The sequence below is a fragment of the Orbicella franksi genome, chromosome 12, assembly GCF_964199315.1.
Source record: "Orbicella franksi chromosome 12, jaOrbFran1.1, whole genome shotgun sequence".
Taxonomy (NCBI): Eukaryota; Metazoa; Cnidaria; class Anthozoa; order Scleractinia; family Merulinidae; genus Orbicella; species Orbicella franksi.
The window spans coordinates 26134435-26152280 of NC_138156.1; the positions used below are offsets into that span (position 1 = coordinate 26134435).

The 17846-nt window shown below is 39.0% G+C and overlaps 4 protein-coding genes across 4 annotated transcripts; 1 reads left to right on the plus strand and 3 right to left on the minus strand.

Moving 5' to 3' along the window:
* The first annotated feature begins 1 nt into the window (after position 1).
* Positions 2 to 2795, plus strand: LOC145463221 (mitochondrial translation release factor in rescue-like). Its single transcript, XM_081446957.1, has 2 exons — positions 2 to 367; positions 1794 to 2795. Exons 1-2 carry the CDS (start codon positions 86 to 88, stop codon positions 2046 to 2048), a joined length of 537 nt encoding a protein of 178 aa, XP_081303083.1. The 5' UTR covers positions 2 to 85; the 3' UTR covers positions 2049 to 2795.
* Positions 2796 to 2886: 91 nt separating this feature from the next.
* LOC145463222 (cyclin-dependent kinase 2-associated protein 1-like) lies at positions 2887 to 4904 on the minus strand. The gene is made up of 3 exons (XM_081446958.1): positions 4784 to 4904; positions 4544 to 4711; positions 2887 to 3878 (listed from the first exon to the last, which is right to left on the minus strand). Exons 1-3 carry the CDS (start codon positions 4812 to 4814, stop codon positions 3811 to 3813), a joined length of 267 nt encoding a protein of 88 aa, XP_081303084.1. The 5' UTR covers positions 4815 to 4904; the 3' UTR covers positions 2887 to 3810.
* A 144-nt stretch (positions 4905 to 5048) lies between these two features.
* On the minus strand, positions 5049 to 7201 carry LOC145463219 (uncharacterized). The gene is made up of 2 exons (XM_081446955.1): positions 7154 to 7201; positions 5049 to 6280 (listed from the first exon to the last, which is right to left on the minus strand). The coding sequence occupies exon 2, from the start codon at positions 6117 to 6119 to the stop codon at positions 5205 to 5207; it is 915 nt and encodes a 304-aa protein (XP_081303081.1). The 5' UTR covers positions 6120 to 6280; positions 7154 to 7201; the 3' UTR covers positions 5049 to 5204.
* Positions 7202 to 9041: 1840 nt separating this feature from the next.
* Positions 9042 to 17781, minus strand: LOC145464200 (cilia- and flagella-associated protein 119-like). Its single transcript, XM_081448013.1, has 13 exons — positions 17716 to 17781; positions 17600 to 17631; positions 16724 to 16789; positions 16098 to 16184; positions 15370 to 15452; positions 15012 to 15082; positions 14738 to 14808; positions 14280 to 14325; positions 13760 to 13820; positions 13464 to 13504; positions 12689 to 12743; positions 12323 to 12387; positions 9042 to 9341 (listed from the first exon to the last, which is right to left on the minus strand). The coding sequence occupies exons 1-13, from the start codon at positions 17731 to 17733 to the stop codon at positions 9216 to 9218; spliced, it is 822 nt and encodes a 273-aa protein (XP_081304139.1). The 5' UTR covers positions 17734 to 17781; the 3' UTR covers positions 9042 to 9215.
* Positions 17782 to 17846: the final 65 nt, after the last annotated feature.

Sequence of the window (17846 nt, forward strand, 5' to 3'; positions counted from 1 at the left end):
AAGACACACTCCAAAATGGTCGGCGATCTTTGCCGATCTAGAGCGATTTTTTGTTGAATTTCCGTAATGTACAATATAGAATGAGATGTTTCCTTTAGCTGCACGCTTGTGGAATGGTCTAAACACAATCGCGCCATCTTTATTACCTAGAAATGGGCATTTTGTGATGACTAGCTCCTTGTTTAGCTCGAGATCGCAGCGAGCGCTAGCTGCAGTTGATTTCGTTCGGTTGTACCACGAGGTGTATCTTAACGAAGACGACATGGAAGAGAATTTCATTAGAGGCTGGGGACCAGGCGGACAGAAAGTCAACAAAAGTAGCAACTGTGTTCAACTCATTCATAAACCCACTGGTATCGTGATTAAGGTAACTTCGGAAGTGCTTTCTTAAAATGAAGCTTTCTGAAATGAGCTTACTTGTGAGACGAAATACCTCTCAGGGGTTAACTGCATGATATTTAATGGTTAATGGGCGATTTTTATGTAGACTCTGTAGAGGAGGCCAGGGGTGGGGTTGAGTTTGGAGCAAAGGTTCAAGAGGAAGGATGAAGGCCTTTTACTAGGGTTTCTGTTGGAACATTATGAACAATTTAAATTAATTGCGAGGATTACGAAAAGTAGGATCAATGAATATAATTAAAAAAAAAAAAAACAGGAACATTGAACATGAAATGATCAGGTGCCTGTCAATGTAAAGTTACCTTGCCCAGGCTTTCAACTTCATTATGTCTAAGAACAGACTGTCGAAGCAACAGTGATCCAGTTCATTTACCCTCAGTCTCTCCATCCAGTTGTTTCAATAAATGGGTACTGGCAATAAATGGTGGAGAGGTGGGGAAGGTAATTACATCTGCAAATGGTCAGACATTCAAGTCTTCTCAGACAAAAACTATAAACCATAGGCCCCGTCTCCTGCATCTTCAGTGTTACATGGTTAGCAGGGGGCATTAAAGAACCCACACTTGTCAAAAAGACTAGGGCACATAGTTCCCGTTGTTGTGGTCTGGCCTTGTCTCACAGGTTGGTGCTTTACATAGGGTAAACCTTATTGCACCTTTCCCATTGGACAGAATTGTCCAAGAAGAATTACTATGACATTGTAATGCCATGGCAAACTAACATCCAGAAATACTTTAGTTGCTTCATGGTACAGAAACTGGAGTTAAGGAACATGACACTTTAATTTCTTTATATGTAGTTAAGTACAAAACTGAGTTGCTTTGGGTAACCAGTCACCAAGTAGAATTCTAACTTTACTTTACTGCTTCCATATCTTTTTTATGGACTCTCAAAAACCCTTGAAAGTAGGATCATGTATACTAAAGGCATCTGTGGTCAAGTATCGATCAACACCCTTGATCAACCCTCATTCGACACTTGATCAACATCTCAATCAACACTTGATCGATGTCTCCATTGATACTCGGTCAACACTTGATTGACATCTCAGTGGACTGTCGGTCAAGAGTCACCTAATTTTCACAGACACGCCATAGAGTGTCGATTAATACATGAGTTGGTTGACACTCTCCCAAACATCAACCAACTCACTGTCGATCAAGTGTTAACGAGTGTCAATCAAGATGTTGATGGAGTATCAATCTAGTGTTGACTGAGTGTCAATCAAGATGTCGATTGAGTGTCGATCGAGATGTCATTTGAGGATCTCAATAAAGGGTATCAATCGACACTCAACCACAAAACCCTTTAGGACACATGATCCGGAACATTTTCAGCCTGTTTTGTTTAGAGTTTGCAATCATTAGTTAATGACTATTAATTTTCCATTTAAGTGCCATGAGAGTCGGTCCCTTGCAAGAAATAGAGTGATTGCTAGAGAACTCCTAAAACAGAAACTTGATTTTCTTTACAATGGAAAAGAGAGTGCTGCTGGTCAAGCAATTGCCAAGATCAAGAAAAGAAAAGCAAGTTATGCAAGGAAAAGAAGGAAACGAGAGCAAGCTGTTGCTGAAGGCTTGCAAAATATGGATGATGGACCATCTGATTCAGTTGAAGAAGATGATGAAAAACCAAGTGCAGGAAGTTGAAGGCAAACACAGTGCCATTTGGTGTTTAAGAACAGAATCTGGGAATGGATTAGCAGATCAAGAGAATGTTTTCTAATTGGCAGAACAAAACCTTCTAGAGTGTGGAACCGGCCATTAATTTTAAAGACAGAGAATAAGGCAGTCATGTACGTAGACAATAATTAACTGCTTATTCATTGCAAGTTAACCCAGGCACAATGGTCATTACAATTCAGTACAAAGTAGTACATGCAAATGCAACATAAAATAATGGGCATCTATTGAAGTCCAGCAAAACAACAGAAAACATGTTTGGGACATTTTCAGAGAAGAAGAAGATTACACTGAGAATCTTTATACGGAATATTGTGAAACCAGATTTTGGTTCAGGAGTAAAATATCATGAAATGTGTAACATTCCTAAAAATAAGCCAAAACATGTCTTCACAAGAATGTTATAATATCCTTCTTTTATACCATGCCATCGAAAATACAGCAAATTAGAATATGGGAAGGCCGTTGTATGCTCATCAGTATCACGTCCAACCTTCCCAATGTGAGCTGCATGCATGTTGGATCGATTGTGTTGGCCATTGTATTTTCTATGGCATAGTATAAAATAGTTATGCAATGCTCTCTCATGGTATACCATGGGATGTCCCACTTGTCACTTGTATTTTCTTGGTATACACACTCACGTAAAGGCTCTTGCGTAGACCAAGAAAATACAAGTTACTTGTGGGATATTCCATGGTATACCACTCGAATGCATTGCATAACTACAATTTATGGATATCTGTATATACTGTCTGTCTAACCTTTCACTTCAATGCCACAAATTAATGTCTCTCAACTTGGATTAAAAGACGTTTTTATTTTACAACTGCAGTACAATGATTTGAATTTAAAATAAATACACCATATATCAAAGCTGGTTATAACTTCCAAATATAAAATATACAACCTTTTAAAAGAAGAAACAAAACAATGTATTTATGACATGGCCAGGATTAATACTACTTTCAACATAAGTTGATATCACATTGGCAAGAAGTCTGTGGACAGGTTATGAATAGGCCTGTTCCAAGTTGCAATATGCTTCTGTGTCAAAACAACTCTTCATGCAAAACCCTTCATATGAAAATGTGTTCCCCCTACAGAATCATTTTTATGGAAATCAAACTCCTTTTCATGTGAAAGGTTCTGCACAAGGACTCATTTTCAAACAGAGCCACAAGGTAACTCGGAAATGGCCTATTGGGTATAGGGTAGAAAAAGAATCTGTGAGAGGAGCAAGCTGGATGTGCTCTAGGCCAAGCAAAGTTTCTTGCAAACTGATAATATAGATTTAAAATTTCTCTTCAATATATAGATATTCCTTGGAAACTACAGGCTACTTGTGTCATTACTTCTGCTTTTCAAGTTATTCTCACCGTCAAAAGCTGCATATCAACTGCAACCATTTATAAATACCTGACAGAGGTTTGAGCAGTTGCTTCCACCAGCTGGGCAGTCAACCAATAAAATTAATGGCATTCTTACAAATTATAATGTTAAACAATTTTTTATCAGCTCTGACTAACTCCCTGGGGCTTCACGGTTCCCATGCTTCTCTGACGCATCCACGCTAAAAACTAGCAGTTCAGTTTTATCTTTTCCTGTGACATCCTTCACAAGGCACATTGTCTGACTGGTTTGACTAGGTAGATAATTAAGCAGCTTTATAGAAGTGCTGGATGGATCTTATTAAACTTCTTGACAATAGCTCTCATCCACAGGTGAGTTACTGCCTGGCACATCTGTCAGTTTCAACAAGGCATTCTCTTACCAATACCCTGGCATGCATTATACCTACATGAAAATACACGGAAAGAAAATAGTTACTCCTTGCATCTGTTTGGAGGCATGGTGGCCTCATGGTTAGTGCGCTCGCCTCTGGATCGCGCGGTCCGGGTTCAAGCCCTGGCCAGGGATAATGTAATGTGTTCTTGGGCAAGACACTTTACTCTCACAGTACGTCTCTCCACCCAGGTGTATAAGTGAATACCGGGGTAACCCTGTGATGGACTAGCATCCCATCCAGTGGGGAGTAGAAATACTCCTAGTCACTTCATACTATTGAAACTGGAGATAAGCACTGGCCTGATGAACCACTTGGCTCATATACCTTGTGCAAAAATGTTTGATCTGTGGTCCTCTGAATTAGTCTATGATCATATGGAAACCACTCTTTACATCAACCCCAGCCTTATGAAGAAGAATCAGGATAACTACTACTCATTTTATTTCTCATTTAAGAGTCAAGGATTCATAAATTATTATTACAGATTTAAGCTTTAAAATATTAATTTAACTCTACCTGACATTCATCAGCCAAAATGTCAAGGAAGAATATGAAAAACATGGGTCAGTGAAAAATCATGATGATATAGACGTTAGTAGCCTCAAACACGGCTGCGATTGAAGAATATTCTACTGAACGGTTCTCATCAATACACAGCTTATGCTTAGCTTACCTTTTTTCAATCGCTCCGCGGCGTTTTTACTTCCAGCATATGTTGGACGAATATCTTTTCCTAATTCCTCGATAACAGCTAAAAGTTCTGAGTATTTGCCGGGTGAATTTTGGCTCGATCCCGAGGAACTTGACGAAGTCTGCGGTGTCGGGGTTAAAGAAATTGCTCCTGAAAATTTTTAAAAAGATTCTTTACTGAAAAACAGACCGGATGATATGAATTTTTTAATTAATTGTTTACCTTGAGCGGGTTGTTGCGCTTTATTTTCCATTTCAAGCGAGAAAAATATCTGTTTTCTTTGCTTGATCAGGCGATAAATAATTTCCTTTGTGAATCAATATGGCGCCGTTAATCCGGGACATTGCTTTTAAAAGTGGCACCGCATGGAATGTTGGGATTGTGAACAGGGACAGGGCCTTTATATGGGAGTACACCCCGGTGACCCGGGCAAAAAGGACTCGTTTTTTGGCGTAGAGCTACAAGACCGTATGTGTGCTTAAAATTCTTTCCCTTGTTATAGGCCCTTTGGATAGGAAACAAAGAGAGCCAGTAAAGAAACTCACACGCTTTACCGGCTGAAGTCAAGACCAATCACATTCGGTCAGTCAGTCAGTCAGTCAATCAATCAGTCAGTCAGTTAGTCAATTACCCAACCAGCCACTCACCTACCTGAAATGGAGTTTGTCAGCCCGTTTGAACTCTGTGTGTCCCGCTCACTAGGTTTATAACTCTCATCCACAGGCGTGGCACACGAAAGGGGAGGTGTAATCCTCTCGATCATGTGTTCCAGGCAAGAAACAGCACCAGCTGGTTCACATGTGCCGCAAGGTTCATGACATTGAGTTAAAAAATCTTCGTAACCGTTTCCAATTGCATCATTATTATGGCTCGGCATTAACATATGGGAATCACTTAGCGTACAGGAATAACTCCCGTATGGACTTTCCACAAGCGCTGTTGAGATCTCCTTTACACGTGCAGGAACTTCTATGTTGGTTTGGCTGTGAGGTGTGGCATAAGAAAAATACGTTTGGTTGTCGTAGTTTAGTCTTTGCGAAGCTGAGTCATTCGGCGTGTCCATCATCACTGTCTGAGTAGCTTTGTAGTGTTTACCCTTTTCAGCGGAATCACTTGTAGCAAGCCGGTCGCAAAGTTCACTTATCAGGTGTAAAGAGTTCTTGCCATTTTGGGTTTCAGAAAGATCTGTTTCTGTCACTGACGTCGAATCCAACAAACCGAGTTCTGTTCCATTGAAATTCCATTGTTCTCCAAAAGGTGGGTCATTCAGTTCTTTTTCCGAAGCCAACAAATTATTTTTTGCTGAAATCCGGTGTTGGATCTTGTCAAAAATCGATTGACTTTGTAGAGGTGAAATTATTGAACAACATATTTTTGATGAAAAATTGGTGGCGTGGCTTCTAGTTCTATCCTCCCCACAACTTGATCCACCATCTTCAACATGCAATCTTTTACTGTGTGAAGGATCCTTCGTGTAGTCAGACCTTAAATCGCTATTGCCAGGGTAAACCGAAACCCAATTGTCTAAGTCTCTTAGATGCACGCTGCTAGTATTCATAGTCAGTGACAATTGCCCGACCTTTCAATCCACCCGGCACAAATGTGAGGTCTTCACGATTCAGGATGTTACTCTTGAGGACCTTGAGTTATACGCTGCTGGTCCTCCTCCAATAAGAATTGTTTTCTTTGTTTTGCTGGAGATTTTAGTTCACCATAAGACTAACGGAAGAAAAATAGAGATGATTCGCATCGAATTGTAGGTGAGCGCACTAGCGGCTTCTAATTATTACTTCATTTATTATATGGCTAATTCCGTGAGCCTGCAAGATAAACCAAATCCTGCGCTGTGATTGGCTACCCGACCGGGCAAGATCGCGCTATCTTGCCCGCTCGTAACTACCCGCTGTGTCCCGCAAGAAAATAGCGTTGTTTATCCATATAAATCCTTTAGTGACAAAGGTTTTTCGGTCAAGATGGCTGCATATTGGCCTCGTTCTTTTTTTGCGTGTTTATGGACCTCGACTCCGTCTCGGTCCATAAACACGCAGAAAAAGAACTTGGCCAATATCCAGTCTCCAGGTTCAAGCCCTGCCCGGATTAGGTGGTTTAGCATGATTCTCTTCAAGAAGGAATGACTTTGGTAGCAGTAGCATAGGTAGCATTCATTTTCTTTCCGCGAACACAAGAGGCTCCCGAGTGAGATGCGAAAGTGATTATTGCGTGACTCTCGTGTTTAGTCGCATGACTCTCGAAATGTCTGATGTGTCTCAACTCAAGAAGTTTGTTTGGAGTTAGCCAGAGTTTATAATCAGCTGATAAGAGGTTTACACAATCCATTCACGAGCTGCACCACCCGGAAAAGGTTTCCAAGAGGCAGTAAGGTTGTTTTTAATACGAAAAGATGAACGATCAATATGGTTATCATTTTAGCTTAAGAATGCGATGTCAGTGAACTCTGGTATATTAGTCGTCCTTTCAACGCATCATCGCTTTAAACCGTTTCTCATAAAGAGAAATAACTTGAACCAAAAACACAAAAAACCGAATTTAACATAGAGGAAGATAGAGTGAGCACAGGAAAAGCAAACTTACCGGTGTTCTGCAAACGGCTTGCGAGACTCACCTCAGGCAAATTTTTTCCATAAAGTTTGATGTCGATAGCTGACAAGTGATTGACAGGTGAACTTTCGTTCATTCCATTATTTAATTGATAAGTCGACACACGTCAATCAAATGGGTCACTCTGATCAGAAATATTCATCAACTAGACTCAAGCCTTTATTTCAAGGAATTTTTTAATGTTCTGTAGCGTTCATGCTTCGAACAAAAACATCGTGTCAAAAACGCTTACTGTTGTTTATTTTAATACGAAGATGACATCCAAAAGCGAAAATCACACAAAATAGCTTTTCAGTGTCTTTTTAAAATCATTTTCTGGTTGAGCACCCAAGCCTGTTTGACCGGAACTGGTAACGAAAGACTGAAGTCCAAAAGTCCAAAAATTGAATAGTCAAACTTCAATCAGTACATTCAGAGAATTTCTCAATAATAACCGAGTTTCCTAAAGATATGGGTCTACTGCAGTACTTTCGAATCGATAGAATTCTTTATCATGGACGTCATTTCAGTATTCATGTTCCATGCCCCTAGTTTGAGAAATCATTTTCGAAGCAAGGCTTGCCCATCTTAATTCTGTCAAAAACATATCGACCAGAGATAGCAGAACTGTAACGTGATCTTCGTTTGATACAATACTGACAATGTACCGTTGAGTTTGTGAGGGCATCTTCATCATCATTTTCGACTTCAGGTCTTACTAGTGTCCAGATCGCCGCAACCGAGAGTGTACTGATGAACTTTGCATTGGGCGATGACAAGCATTAGTCCACGTGTACTGCGCGTGGACTACGTGCAATACGTGACATTCGACTATCCAATCATCAAGGGACTCGACAATGATCCTATTTCGTTAACTGCCATATTTTGCGGCTGCTGAAAAGCCAGGGGCACCCAACGACCGTTTTCTCTCGAATGCTTTTGAACGCTGTTTTAGGCTATCTGGATTGCTTTTAAAGCTCTGTAGGTTTATTTTAGGTTGCGCCAAAAAAAATTATCTCTTCGGTTATTCTAGGGGAACTTGAGTATTCTCGAATTTATTAGGGCTTTTTTGTCCATTTCCCGAAAACATTAGGTCTTATGGCCTTTCCGAAAATGATAGCTGACCTTTTTGCGGTACCCAGAAAGACATTTTAAACAATCTGAAAACAACAGACACCAAATTTCTCATATTACGAAAGTTCGAGGTGACAATTCTCTTCAGAAAATCAGAGGGGATTAAAGGCCTTCCGAACAGATAATTTACCGAAACGATCCGTTGGGTGCCCCTGAAAAGCACAGAGAGTAAACACTTTGTAGTTACTGTGTAACATGGTTGCCGCAGAAATCACTTTTTAAAATTCTTTAACTGTTCCCTGACTTTTCCTTAACAAGAATAAAATTTCCCAGACTAAATAAATACGAAATGTCAGATAGAGTATCGGCCTTACAGGCGTGCTTTCCACCCATTCATTTTAGACTGATCAGTCTTCACCTTCTGTGATCACAAATGACCCGAAATGTTTTGATTCCGCAGTGTTACAATTTCAATTTCCTCTCGCCTGTGAACAGGCTGTCTAGTCGAGGATGGGGCGAAAAGAAAGCGGGAAGAAATAGGACAGAAGAGAGAGAAGAGGAGGAGGAGGAGGAGGAGCCAACACCTTAAAGCCACAGCCCCCACCCCATTCCCCCCTTAGCTACTTCACTGTCAGCCAGTTCCTTCTCGACACTTCCCTGTTCATAGGCTAAATTTTCTCTGGCTCTTCCTTTCTCTTCCCCCTGACCATTTCCCGATATGTGGAAGCCCCTATTTACGTCAATTTTACTTCACGAAACCACTTGAACTACAACTCTGTAACACCATGCGTTTTAGTTCGAGTACGTATAAATTAAATAGAGTGATTTAATATGTTACAAGCAATTTACAGAGTACTTTAGTGACACATCAAAGAAAAAACAAGGCTTGTCTATCACTCTATGTTACAAATCAGTGATAAAATAATGTTCATATAACTACAGATATGTTACATTTCTCATTTTGAAGATGAAAACCACAATTCTATTTTCCTTTTTTTCCTTTGGGTTTCGGGCTTTTTGGCGGACCAGGAGCATCAGCGGAAATGCCCATTTTCTTGGCGATTTCTTCATCTTTGGCTTTTATCTGCTGGTCCACACTGGTTTTGAGCTGAAAGCACAATAATGCATACAGCTGTAAGATAGTTCGTTACACTGGAACCCCGCCTTACGGCCGGTCAACTCGTTAATACGTTCACCTCGATTTTTTTTTGTCCCGGAGGAATGCCCATACATTTTCTTATAAGAAAAAAACGTTAATACGGCTAACGACCCTACATTCTGAAATCTCAACCTGCATAATCCTCTCAAAATTTACCCCGTTAATACCGCCACTCGAACTACTTATGTTCATCTTTCCACTATTAATATTTTACACATGGATTCAAGTTTCAGTTTTTTAAAAAATTATATCTGCATTCCGGATACTTATTAAAGAACAATTGTTTGGAAGTGCAACTGTGATATATCTGTTAAGACGTCACTCAGTTTACACCAGTCATGAGGTTTGACCCTACTCCGTTAATAGGGCCAAATTTTCATGGCCCGTTGGTGACCGTGTTAACGAGGTTAGATAAGATAAGATAAGATAAAATTTTTTTGTACACTCCTTAAAGGGTTTTTCAGTGAACAATATAATACATGAGGTGAGATAGGTACAAAGTACACTAGTTATATAGTATGTATGAAGTACACTCGGTGTAAAAAAAAAAAAATAGAAAGAAAGAAAAATGGAAGAAATAAGAAAAATTTAATTTCAGAACTCGCTGAGAAGCTTTGTCTTCAGAGTTTTCTTAAAATTTGCATGACTCTCGCATAGTTTTAAGTCTTTGTCTAAAGAGTTCCATAGTTTTACTATTCTGTAATAAAAAATCTCTGACCAGCAGTGGTTTTGCACAGGGGAATATTCAGTTGTTGTGAGTTTCTTGTGGTTCTGCTTCATGATATTTGTTGCCTTTTGACAAATTGTGATGTCAGATAGGTCGGGGGGCAGCCCGTCATGCACTTTAAAGCGAAAACAGCGTCTCGGAGGTAAAGCTGCTTTTTTACGGGAAGCCACCTCAAATTCTTGAGTGATGGAATTATATGCTCAAATTTATATGTACCACTAATTATCCGAGCAGCGAAGTTCTGAGCGAGTTGAAGTTTTTGCACATTACAAGCAGTGGTACTGGACCATACAGTAGAGCAATAGGACAACTTACTGAAAACGAGCGCGTTGATGATAGTCACTAATAGGCCGGAGTTAAATGCGTGCTTTGCTCGATTAATCTGGGCTAATTTACTCATACAGGATGAAACTGTCGCTAAAATGTGGTTGTCAAATGACAGAGTGGGGTCGAATGTTACACCAAGATCTTTAATGGACTCTGACGGCAAGAGTTCCTTTCCGAGTAGCGAAAGCTTAAAATCAGATAGCCTACGGATCATCGGGCGGCTGCCAAAGATCATGAGCTTTGTCTTTTCAGGGTTGAGCAGAAGACAGTTATCAAAACACCAGTTACGAATTAGATGTAGATCCTTTTGGATAGTGTCCTTTGCTTCATCAGCGTCACCATCTTTGAAAGACAAAAGAAGTTTGGTGTCATCCACGTAGCATTCGGTTGAACAACTTTCGCTGATTGCTGGAAGGCCATTTACACAGATACTAAACAGCAGAGCCTCGAGTACGCTGCCTTGAGGGACGCCACAAGTAACGGGTAGGGCGTCTGATAGCGTTGGATTTATGCGAACTACCTGAGGTCTTTGGGACAGATAGCTACAAAAACATGTTAACGCAGATGAGGAGAGGCCAATGTTCTTTAGTTTCGTTATTAAAATTTCATGCTTGATACTGTCGAAGGCCTTGCTCATGTCTAGGTACAGTACTGCTGTAGCTTTAGTTTGGTCAATCGCTCGTACGATTGCGTCTGTAGAGGATATTAATGAAGTTTCGGTTGAATGCCACTTCTTGTTTCCGCTTTGATTAGATGCAAGTCTTTGTTTTTCAGTCAAATATGATGTGAGCTGATCAAGTGCAATTTTTTCACACACCTTTGATATAATAGGCAAAAGTGAAATCGGTCTATTATTACTCGCTACTTCGTGATCACCGTCTTTTGGAATTGGACATACCTCAGCCGTTTTCCAGACACTAGGGAAAACACCACAATTGAATGAACTGTTCAAAATAGAGGTTATCGATGGAATGATAACAGGAGCAGATTCCTTTATGACACGGGATGGTATTTTGTCAGTGCCAGGTGCTTTGTTGTTAGCTAGCGACTTCACAACTCTTTCAACTTCACAATACGCGACATCGCTGAATGTGAATTGTTCCGAGAGAGGGTATTGTATCGGAACAAACGATGCATGTGAAGGAGTGTATCCGCATTCATCGGCGAGTGATTTGGTTTTCTCGAGTGTTGTTTTCCCAACTGAGGTGAAGAATTGATTGAATTCGTTTGCTATAGTCTTGTCATCTTTACAAAAGCATTTTGTGCTTGCTGATTTCTTTGGTATGCATGATCGGATAGTCTTCCACATAGTGTTAGTGTCATTTGCATTTTGCCTGATCTGATCTTCTACAAAAGTTTTTTGGGCAAGTCGCAATTCCCATTTTACTTCGCGTCTAAAATTCCTATAGCCCGACCAAATGGCAGGATCGTTTGTTCGCCTTGCTAGTTTATGCCAATGATCTCTGGTTTTCATTAACGCGCGAATGTTATCATTAATAAATGGACGGGGGCGAGTTCTCACTTTAACAGTTTTAACAGGCGCGTGTTGGTCGAGGACTTGGTTGAACAGAGCATTAAATGCTTTCAGCGTGTCTTCAGCATCATCAAAAATGTCGATGACTGACCAGGTCCCACTGTACTAGGTAATTTAAAGGTTAGGTAAAGTCGCACTCGAATATTCTATCGACCCACAATGTCCATGCTAATCCCTGTTTTGCCGGGCAGCACAAAACAACAAGCAGAATTGTCTACCACAAAGTAGGAAAAAAGCGAGTACGAGATTAGCATACCGGGTCCATGATAGTAATATAAGTTCTTACATCAAATGGTAATTTCATATTGTATTCAGAAGTCAATTACAGCCTCCATCTAATACCTGTTGAACTTGCTCCGAAAGCGCCGAGTTTATGATCGCTTTGAGTTCCTTTACTGCAGGAGTATCTGAAAAAGACGAGGAAAAAAGACATGAACCTAACACCAGCATTAAACTGCTTTCCTTTATAGTTCAAAATCCTCTTCCCTGCCACTAGATAGATTTGTGTTTGGTGGTCCCAGATTCAACTCCTCCACGCTTTGTAAATAGCCAACTGGTCTGCCACCCACCAGTTGGGCTTTTTAACACGGTTCTGTCGAATTTACAATATTTGTTTGTTGTTTTAGTGCTCCCAGTTGGTAAAGTAGTGCTAAACATTTTGACACTCAAATAAGGTGATTTATTTATTAAGTTTTATTGATTGATTACCTTCCTCCTCTTGGATAGCTGCTTCATCTTCTGTTTTATCAGGTTCATCAGTAACCTGTTTGTTTTCAAAATAATAAGAAATGTGAGGATAGATGGTGTGATATGACAATGGCACTTTTACAGTGCACATATCAACAAATTACACACACTCTTGAATTTAGTTTGGAACGGTAATTGTGTTGGCAAGTTCCCAAGCCTCCTCATTTTGCCTTGGTCAATGGTTTTTGGGTCACATGGTCCAAGGTGGAAAGTGTCCCAGCCGTTCATCTCAGATAAATCATCTTAATTGACCATGAAGGCCTGGGAGGAAGCTGTACAGGAACCAGGCAATTAATTGTCACTGTGCACTCCACATGCATGCTTACAGGTCAAGTGAAGTCATGTGGAGAACTTTTCCTTCAGCTGAAGTGACTAAAAACTATGCATTCATGCACACATGCATACCTTTAAAATCCAAAAATTCAATGAAACAATTTTCCCGATGCAACTCATGCATGCTATCAAAGGCAACACAAAAACCAAGTTGAATGGGTTCATTGCAGCTTATTAAACTTACAGATAATACAGTGAAACTAGCTGCTAAAGTACTCAAGAGAAAGAAAAAAAAAACATTCCTGACCATTCTTTCAGTTCCTCGAGCAAGAAGGGGTAAAAAGTAAGAGAGAAAATGGCTATGCAAAAACTGGGGTCTCAGTTCCTTTTCTGCGTACATGTAGAGAAAGTCGCAGGAGCGATTCTTTTAAGAGCTAAAACATTGACTTTATGATCTCTGTACCTGTTCAGTATCACCTCCACCCTCTTCTTCTCCCTCACCAACTAAAAAGAAATAAAAATAAATGATACAATTGTCAAGTCAGTCTGCTTAAAAGCCTGACCAATCTCTTGTCATGACTTCAAAACTATTGCTTTTCACTTCAGCTTGTCAGTAAATAAGACTGACAGCTTTGTGCTGCCCAAATTATGGAAAAGACTTAATAAAAACTCAGTAGAAATGACAATATGACACATAATATAACAATAATATTAAGCTTATGTTAAATTGAATTCAGAGATAGTTTTGTAACAGGATACCTTCAGAGGGTTCTGGAGTCACCGGTAATCCAACATATTCCAAACTAATGTCTAGACGAACCTGTGAGAGATTAAAAAAAACAACAACAACAATTATTTCATTTGGTTAAATTTTGTAACAAACTGAAGCTCCCTTCCTTTTCATTAAGGCTCAACATTTACTGCAGGGATGGGGCAGTGGTGAGAGCGCTTGCCTCCCAACAATGTGGCGGTGCAATATGTGAGTTGAGTTTGTTGTTGGTTCTCGCCTTGCTCCAAGGGTTTTTCTCCAGGTTCTCCACAAAAATCAACATCTCCAGATTCTTATTCGACCAGGATAGAGGACCCACTTGAAAACCAGCCGAGGCTGATGTGCCGTCCTCTCTCGGATATTAATTGTACTTCATTTATTTATTACTATGATTTATTATTTGCAATTTTTTTGGTATTACTTTCTTGGATAATAACAATATTTTGATATTTTTTAAAGCAAGTACAGACAAATCATTTAAAATAATATATTGTAAGCCACAGGTCATACCTTTGGTGTGAAGGCATACTTGTACATCTTGAAATGTCTAAAATACCTGTTAAGTACGTAGTGAGAATCAGTATGGTAAAGGTAAAGTAAAGTCTGCATACAAGCCAAGTGGCCCATCAGGCCAGAGCTTATCCCGGTTTCAGTAGCATGAAGTGACTAGGAGTATTTCTACTCTCTCCTGGATGGGATGCTAGTCCATCGCAGGGAGAATCAATACATCTAGTATAATTTATCAGAAGTGTGTTACCTCATTGTATTTTCTTCTTTGTGGTACTAGTATTTCTGGTGTAATAGTTTTCAATTAGGTTCCAATTATCAAATTGCCACATTCTTGGGGCATGCCCCTTTAGTTCTAGAACCCCAAGATACCAACTACCCCCCTCGAAAAATCCTGGATCTGCCCGTGTCTGGCACATCGACCTCACTCTAGGTCAATGATGCATATATTCTACACTTACGTATTAACTGCATAGGTGGTTAACTTCTTAACTTGATCCACAGAGAACAAAGCAACACTATAAGGTGGTCGCTGCAAAAAATGAGCATTGCAAACTTGTAACAACGTGATTTTTGTTTTTGTTACATAAGCCGTGTCTAAAAGCTTGAGGACAACACTGCACTTTTATGAGAACATACTTCTAAAATTTCAAAATATACTAATCAACTGTTTAATAAAAAAAAAACATACACTGTAAAACAGAATTGAACAAAATTAGTATTATTGAGCCTGACCTTCACAGAATGACAAAGAAGTAGTTCCTTGAAGTACTCAAAAACTGGCTCCACATTTCCATACGGTGTATCTGTTGACAGAGACATTTATCTCAGAATGTGGTCTTTTATCTGTGAAGATGTTTTTAACTTTTTAATGATAAACTAAGATAATCTATTTCTTACTTGACACATGAATCATTGACAACTTCTCACATTTTTGCCAAGTCCTATGTTGACATGTTATTTCTAGATTCCTGATGAAAGGTTTTGGTTCAGACAAATCTAAGCATTTTCTTACAATTCTTCCACAACATTTTAATAGACTTGTCACCTTCCCTGATCTTAATGATGTAAATATTTTGAATAACTCACACACCTACAGCCATCTCATGTACCGACTTGACGATAGAGAACCACGCTGACATCTGTTCTGGTGTAAATCCATTGTCTTTACCAAACATACATTAAGTCAAAGAAGAAACTTGACAGGGAGTTATTGCATTTATAAAGGTAGATATCAGATTATTATAAAACTATGTTCTTCTTAGAGAAGAGTATTATAATGAAAATATTACTAACAACTCTTTTTGCTATAGCACAGTAATAGCATTCTTTTTCTCTTCTTTTCCTTTCTTTTCATGTGTGCATTTGTGCTATCTTGCTGACCTGTAATTTATTTCCATTTAACGCTGATGTCAACTGGCTGCCTGGCTCTGTTAGCCCCTATGGTTTCTCCAGGCATCCAGTCTTCTAATTTTATTATCTATATTTTCTGTCATTAGTTCTAAGGCAAGAGACAGTACAAATAAAGATTGTTGTTGTTGTTGTTGTTGTCCAAAAATTAATATTCAAAGTTTGGTAACAAGACATCAAATGCAATGTAACCTCTATATTATAAATATAATTTTGTTTTGGGAGATTTTGAAGATATGCCTTGACAAGTAAAGTTTCTCCTTGTCTCTTTTAGTGGAAACTACTTAAAAGATACTAGTTGTTTTCTGTGAGGGGTGATATCAGATATTAATCATTTGTGGTGTAACTGATTTAATTCACAGACCAGATTACCATCAATTAAATATCTTTACTAAATTTAATAAAGGATATTGTAAAGTGTAATAATACAGATCCACTAGTATGCCCTGCCTGGAATCATCTTTCCAATTGGTTAGATGGAGAGTATCAGCTAATAAGCTATACGAAAATAAAAAAAATTTCAATTAATTAATAAATACTTACTGAAACAAAAAAAGTCCGTATTCTGTTCATGACTACCTACATGCATGATTGTATAACACTGTTATACTCACTCTCAAGGGGTTTCATTAACATTTTTAAAAATCACGATACTTAGAGAGGAAGTCAGGAGGGCAGCTTGTTTTCACAGGTAGGCAAAACTATTTGAAGTGAACTTTTTTATAAGAAAAACATTCCACTAGATAGTCAAACAAGGTGGGCAAAATCATCCTCACAGCTAATCAATTTGCCCGGTGCCCATCCCTGTAACAAAACCTCTGATTCTACACAATCATGTTGAATAGCCTGATGGAAACACAAGAGATTATTAGTTTGTGATCTTGAATGTAAGACAGTGTGAAAACACTTAACACACTGCAGATTGGGATTACATAAACTTTCTCTTGTGTTTGCAACAGGCTACATTGGTTGTAGATGGCATACTATTTGCTAATTCTCAGTTAAACATTGATTACTTGGCATTTGCAACAGCTCACCTTTGTACATCTTCTATTGTTTCACTTCGCTGAAGATCTACTACATTGTCTAGAGTCAGGTCAGTCCTAGAAGAAAGATTAATATCACAGTTTGTTTACTACAAGGTGAACAGTGACCTCAAACAGTTTCCAGGGCTGCCATTAAGGGCAGTAACCCGTAACACCTGTTACGGCTGAGTTTGCTTGATTTTCCCTTGATGCTATGGGTGAAATTGCCTGTTGCTGATAGATTTCAACCACAAAGTGACAAGTTTGCTACAGGTGTGGAGAACGAGGCCTGGTTTCCTCAACTAGAATGTGAAGTTCCAGAAATATCCATACCTATCCCATGCAAGGGATTGTTTCTAAGACCTCCTTCCCATGCCCTTTGGAAATTTCAATTAAGCTTCATACATTTCTTTAATTTTTTTTGGTCTTGGGAGCCCCCTATCCCCGAAGAAATTCCAAAAAAAAACACCTTCAGCCCCATACTCGACATAAAAATATTGTACTCAATGGTCTCCCAGCATCTCGTGGAATGCTAGTTGCGATCAAAATTACTTTTTAACAAACATGACAATTTCCCAGTGGTGAGCATTTGGTAAATTTTGACATGACCTGACCGATGGATTATGTATTGATATTACAAGGAGAAATGTCATTTTGATCAAACCTGGGACTATTAAAAAGGTTCAAAACAGCTGAAAAGAGAAAAAAATACAAAAAAGCAAAACCCTGATTTCGAAACTTCTTATTAGCACATTTCTTATTTCTCCACACAATACATGCCAAAATGGTATATTTCATCCTGAGGATGACTGTAAGAAGACATTATTTTGTCTTAATACTTGAAACAACTGTGTTCAACTTGCGTTGCCAAAAAAGATCTTAACTTACCAGATAAGGACTCTAGGCTTAAACTTCCTTCCCTGACAAATAAAACACAAAGAGTATTTTAAACACACTATTACCCAGTTCTAGAATTGTAAAAAAAAAAGATAAACTGAGCCTACCTGGTCTTGTGAAGGCATTTTCAACTTTGTGTGTTTTTCCGTTAGTCCGCCATTTTTCGTTTCCAAGGTACTAACGATGCGACCGCGATATTTTTAAGTCCAAAAAGGTTTAGTGTTGTGTAAGAGTCATG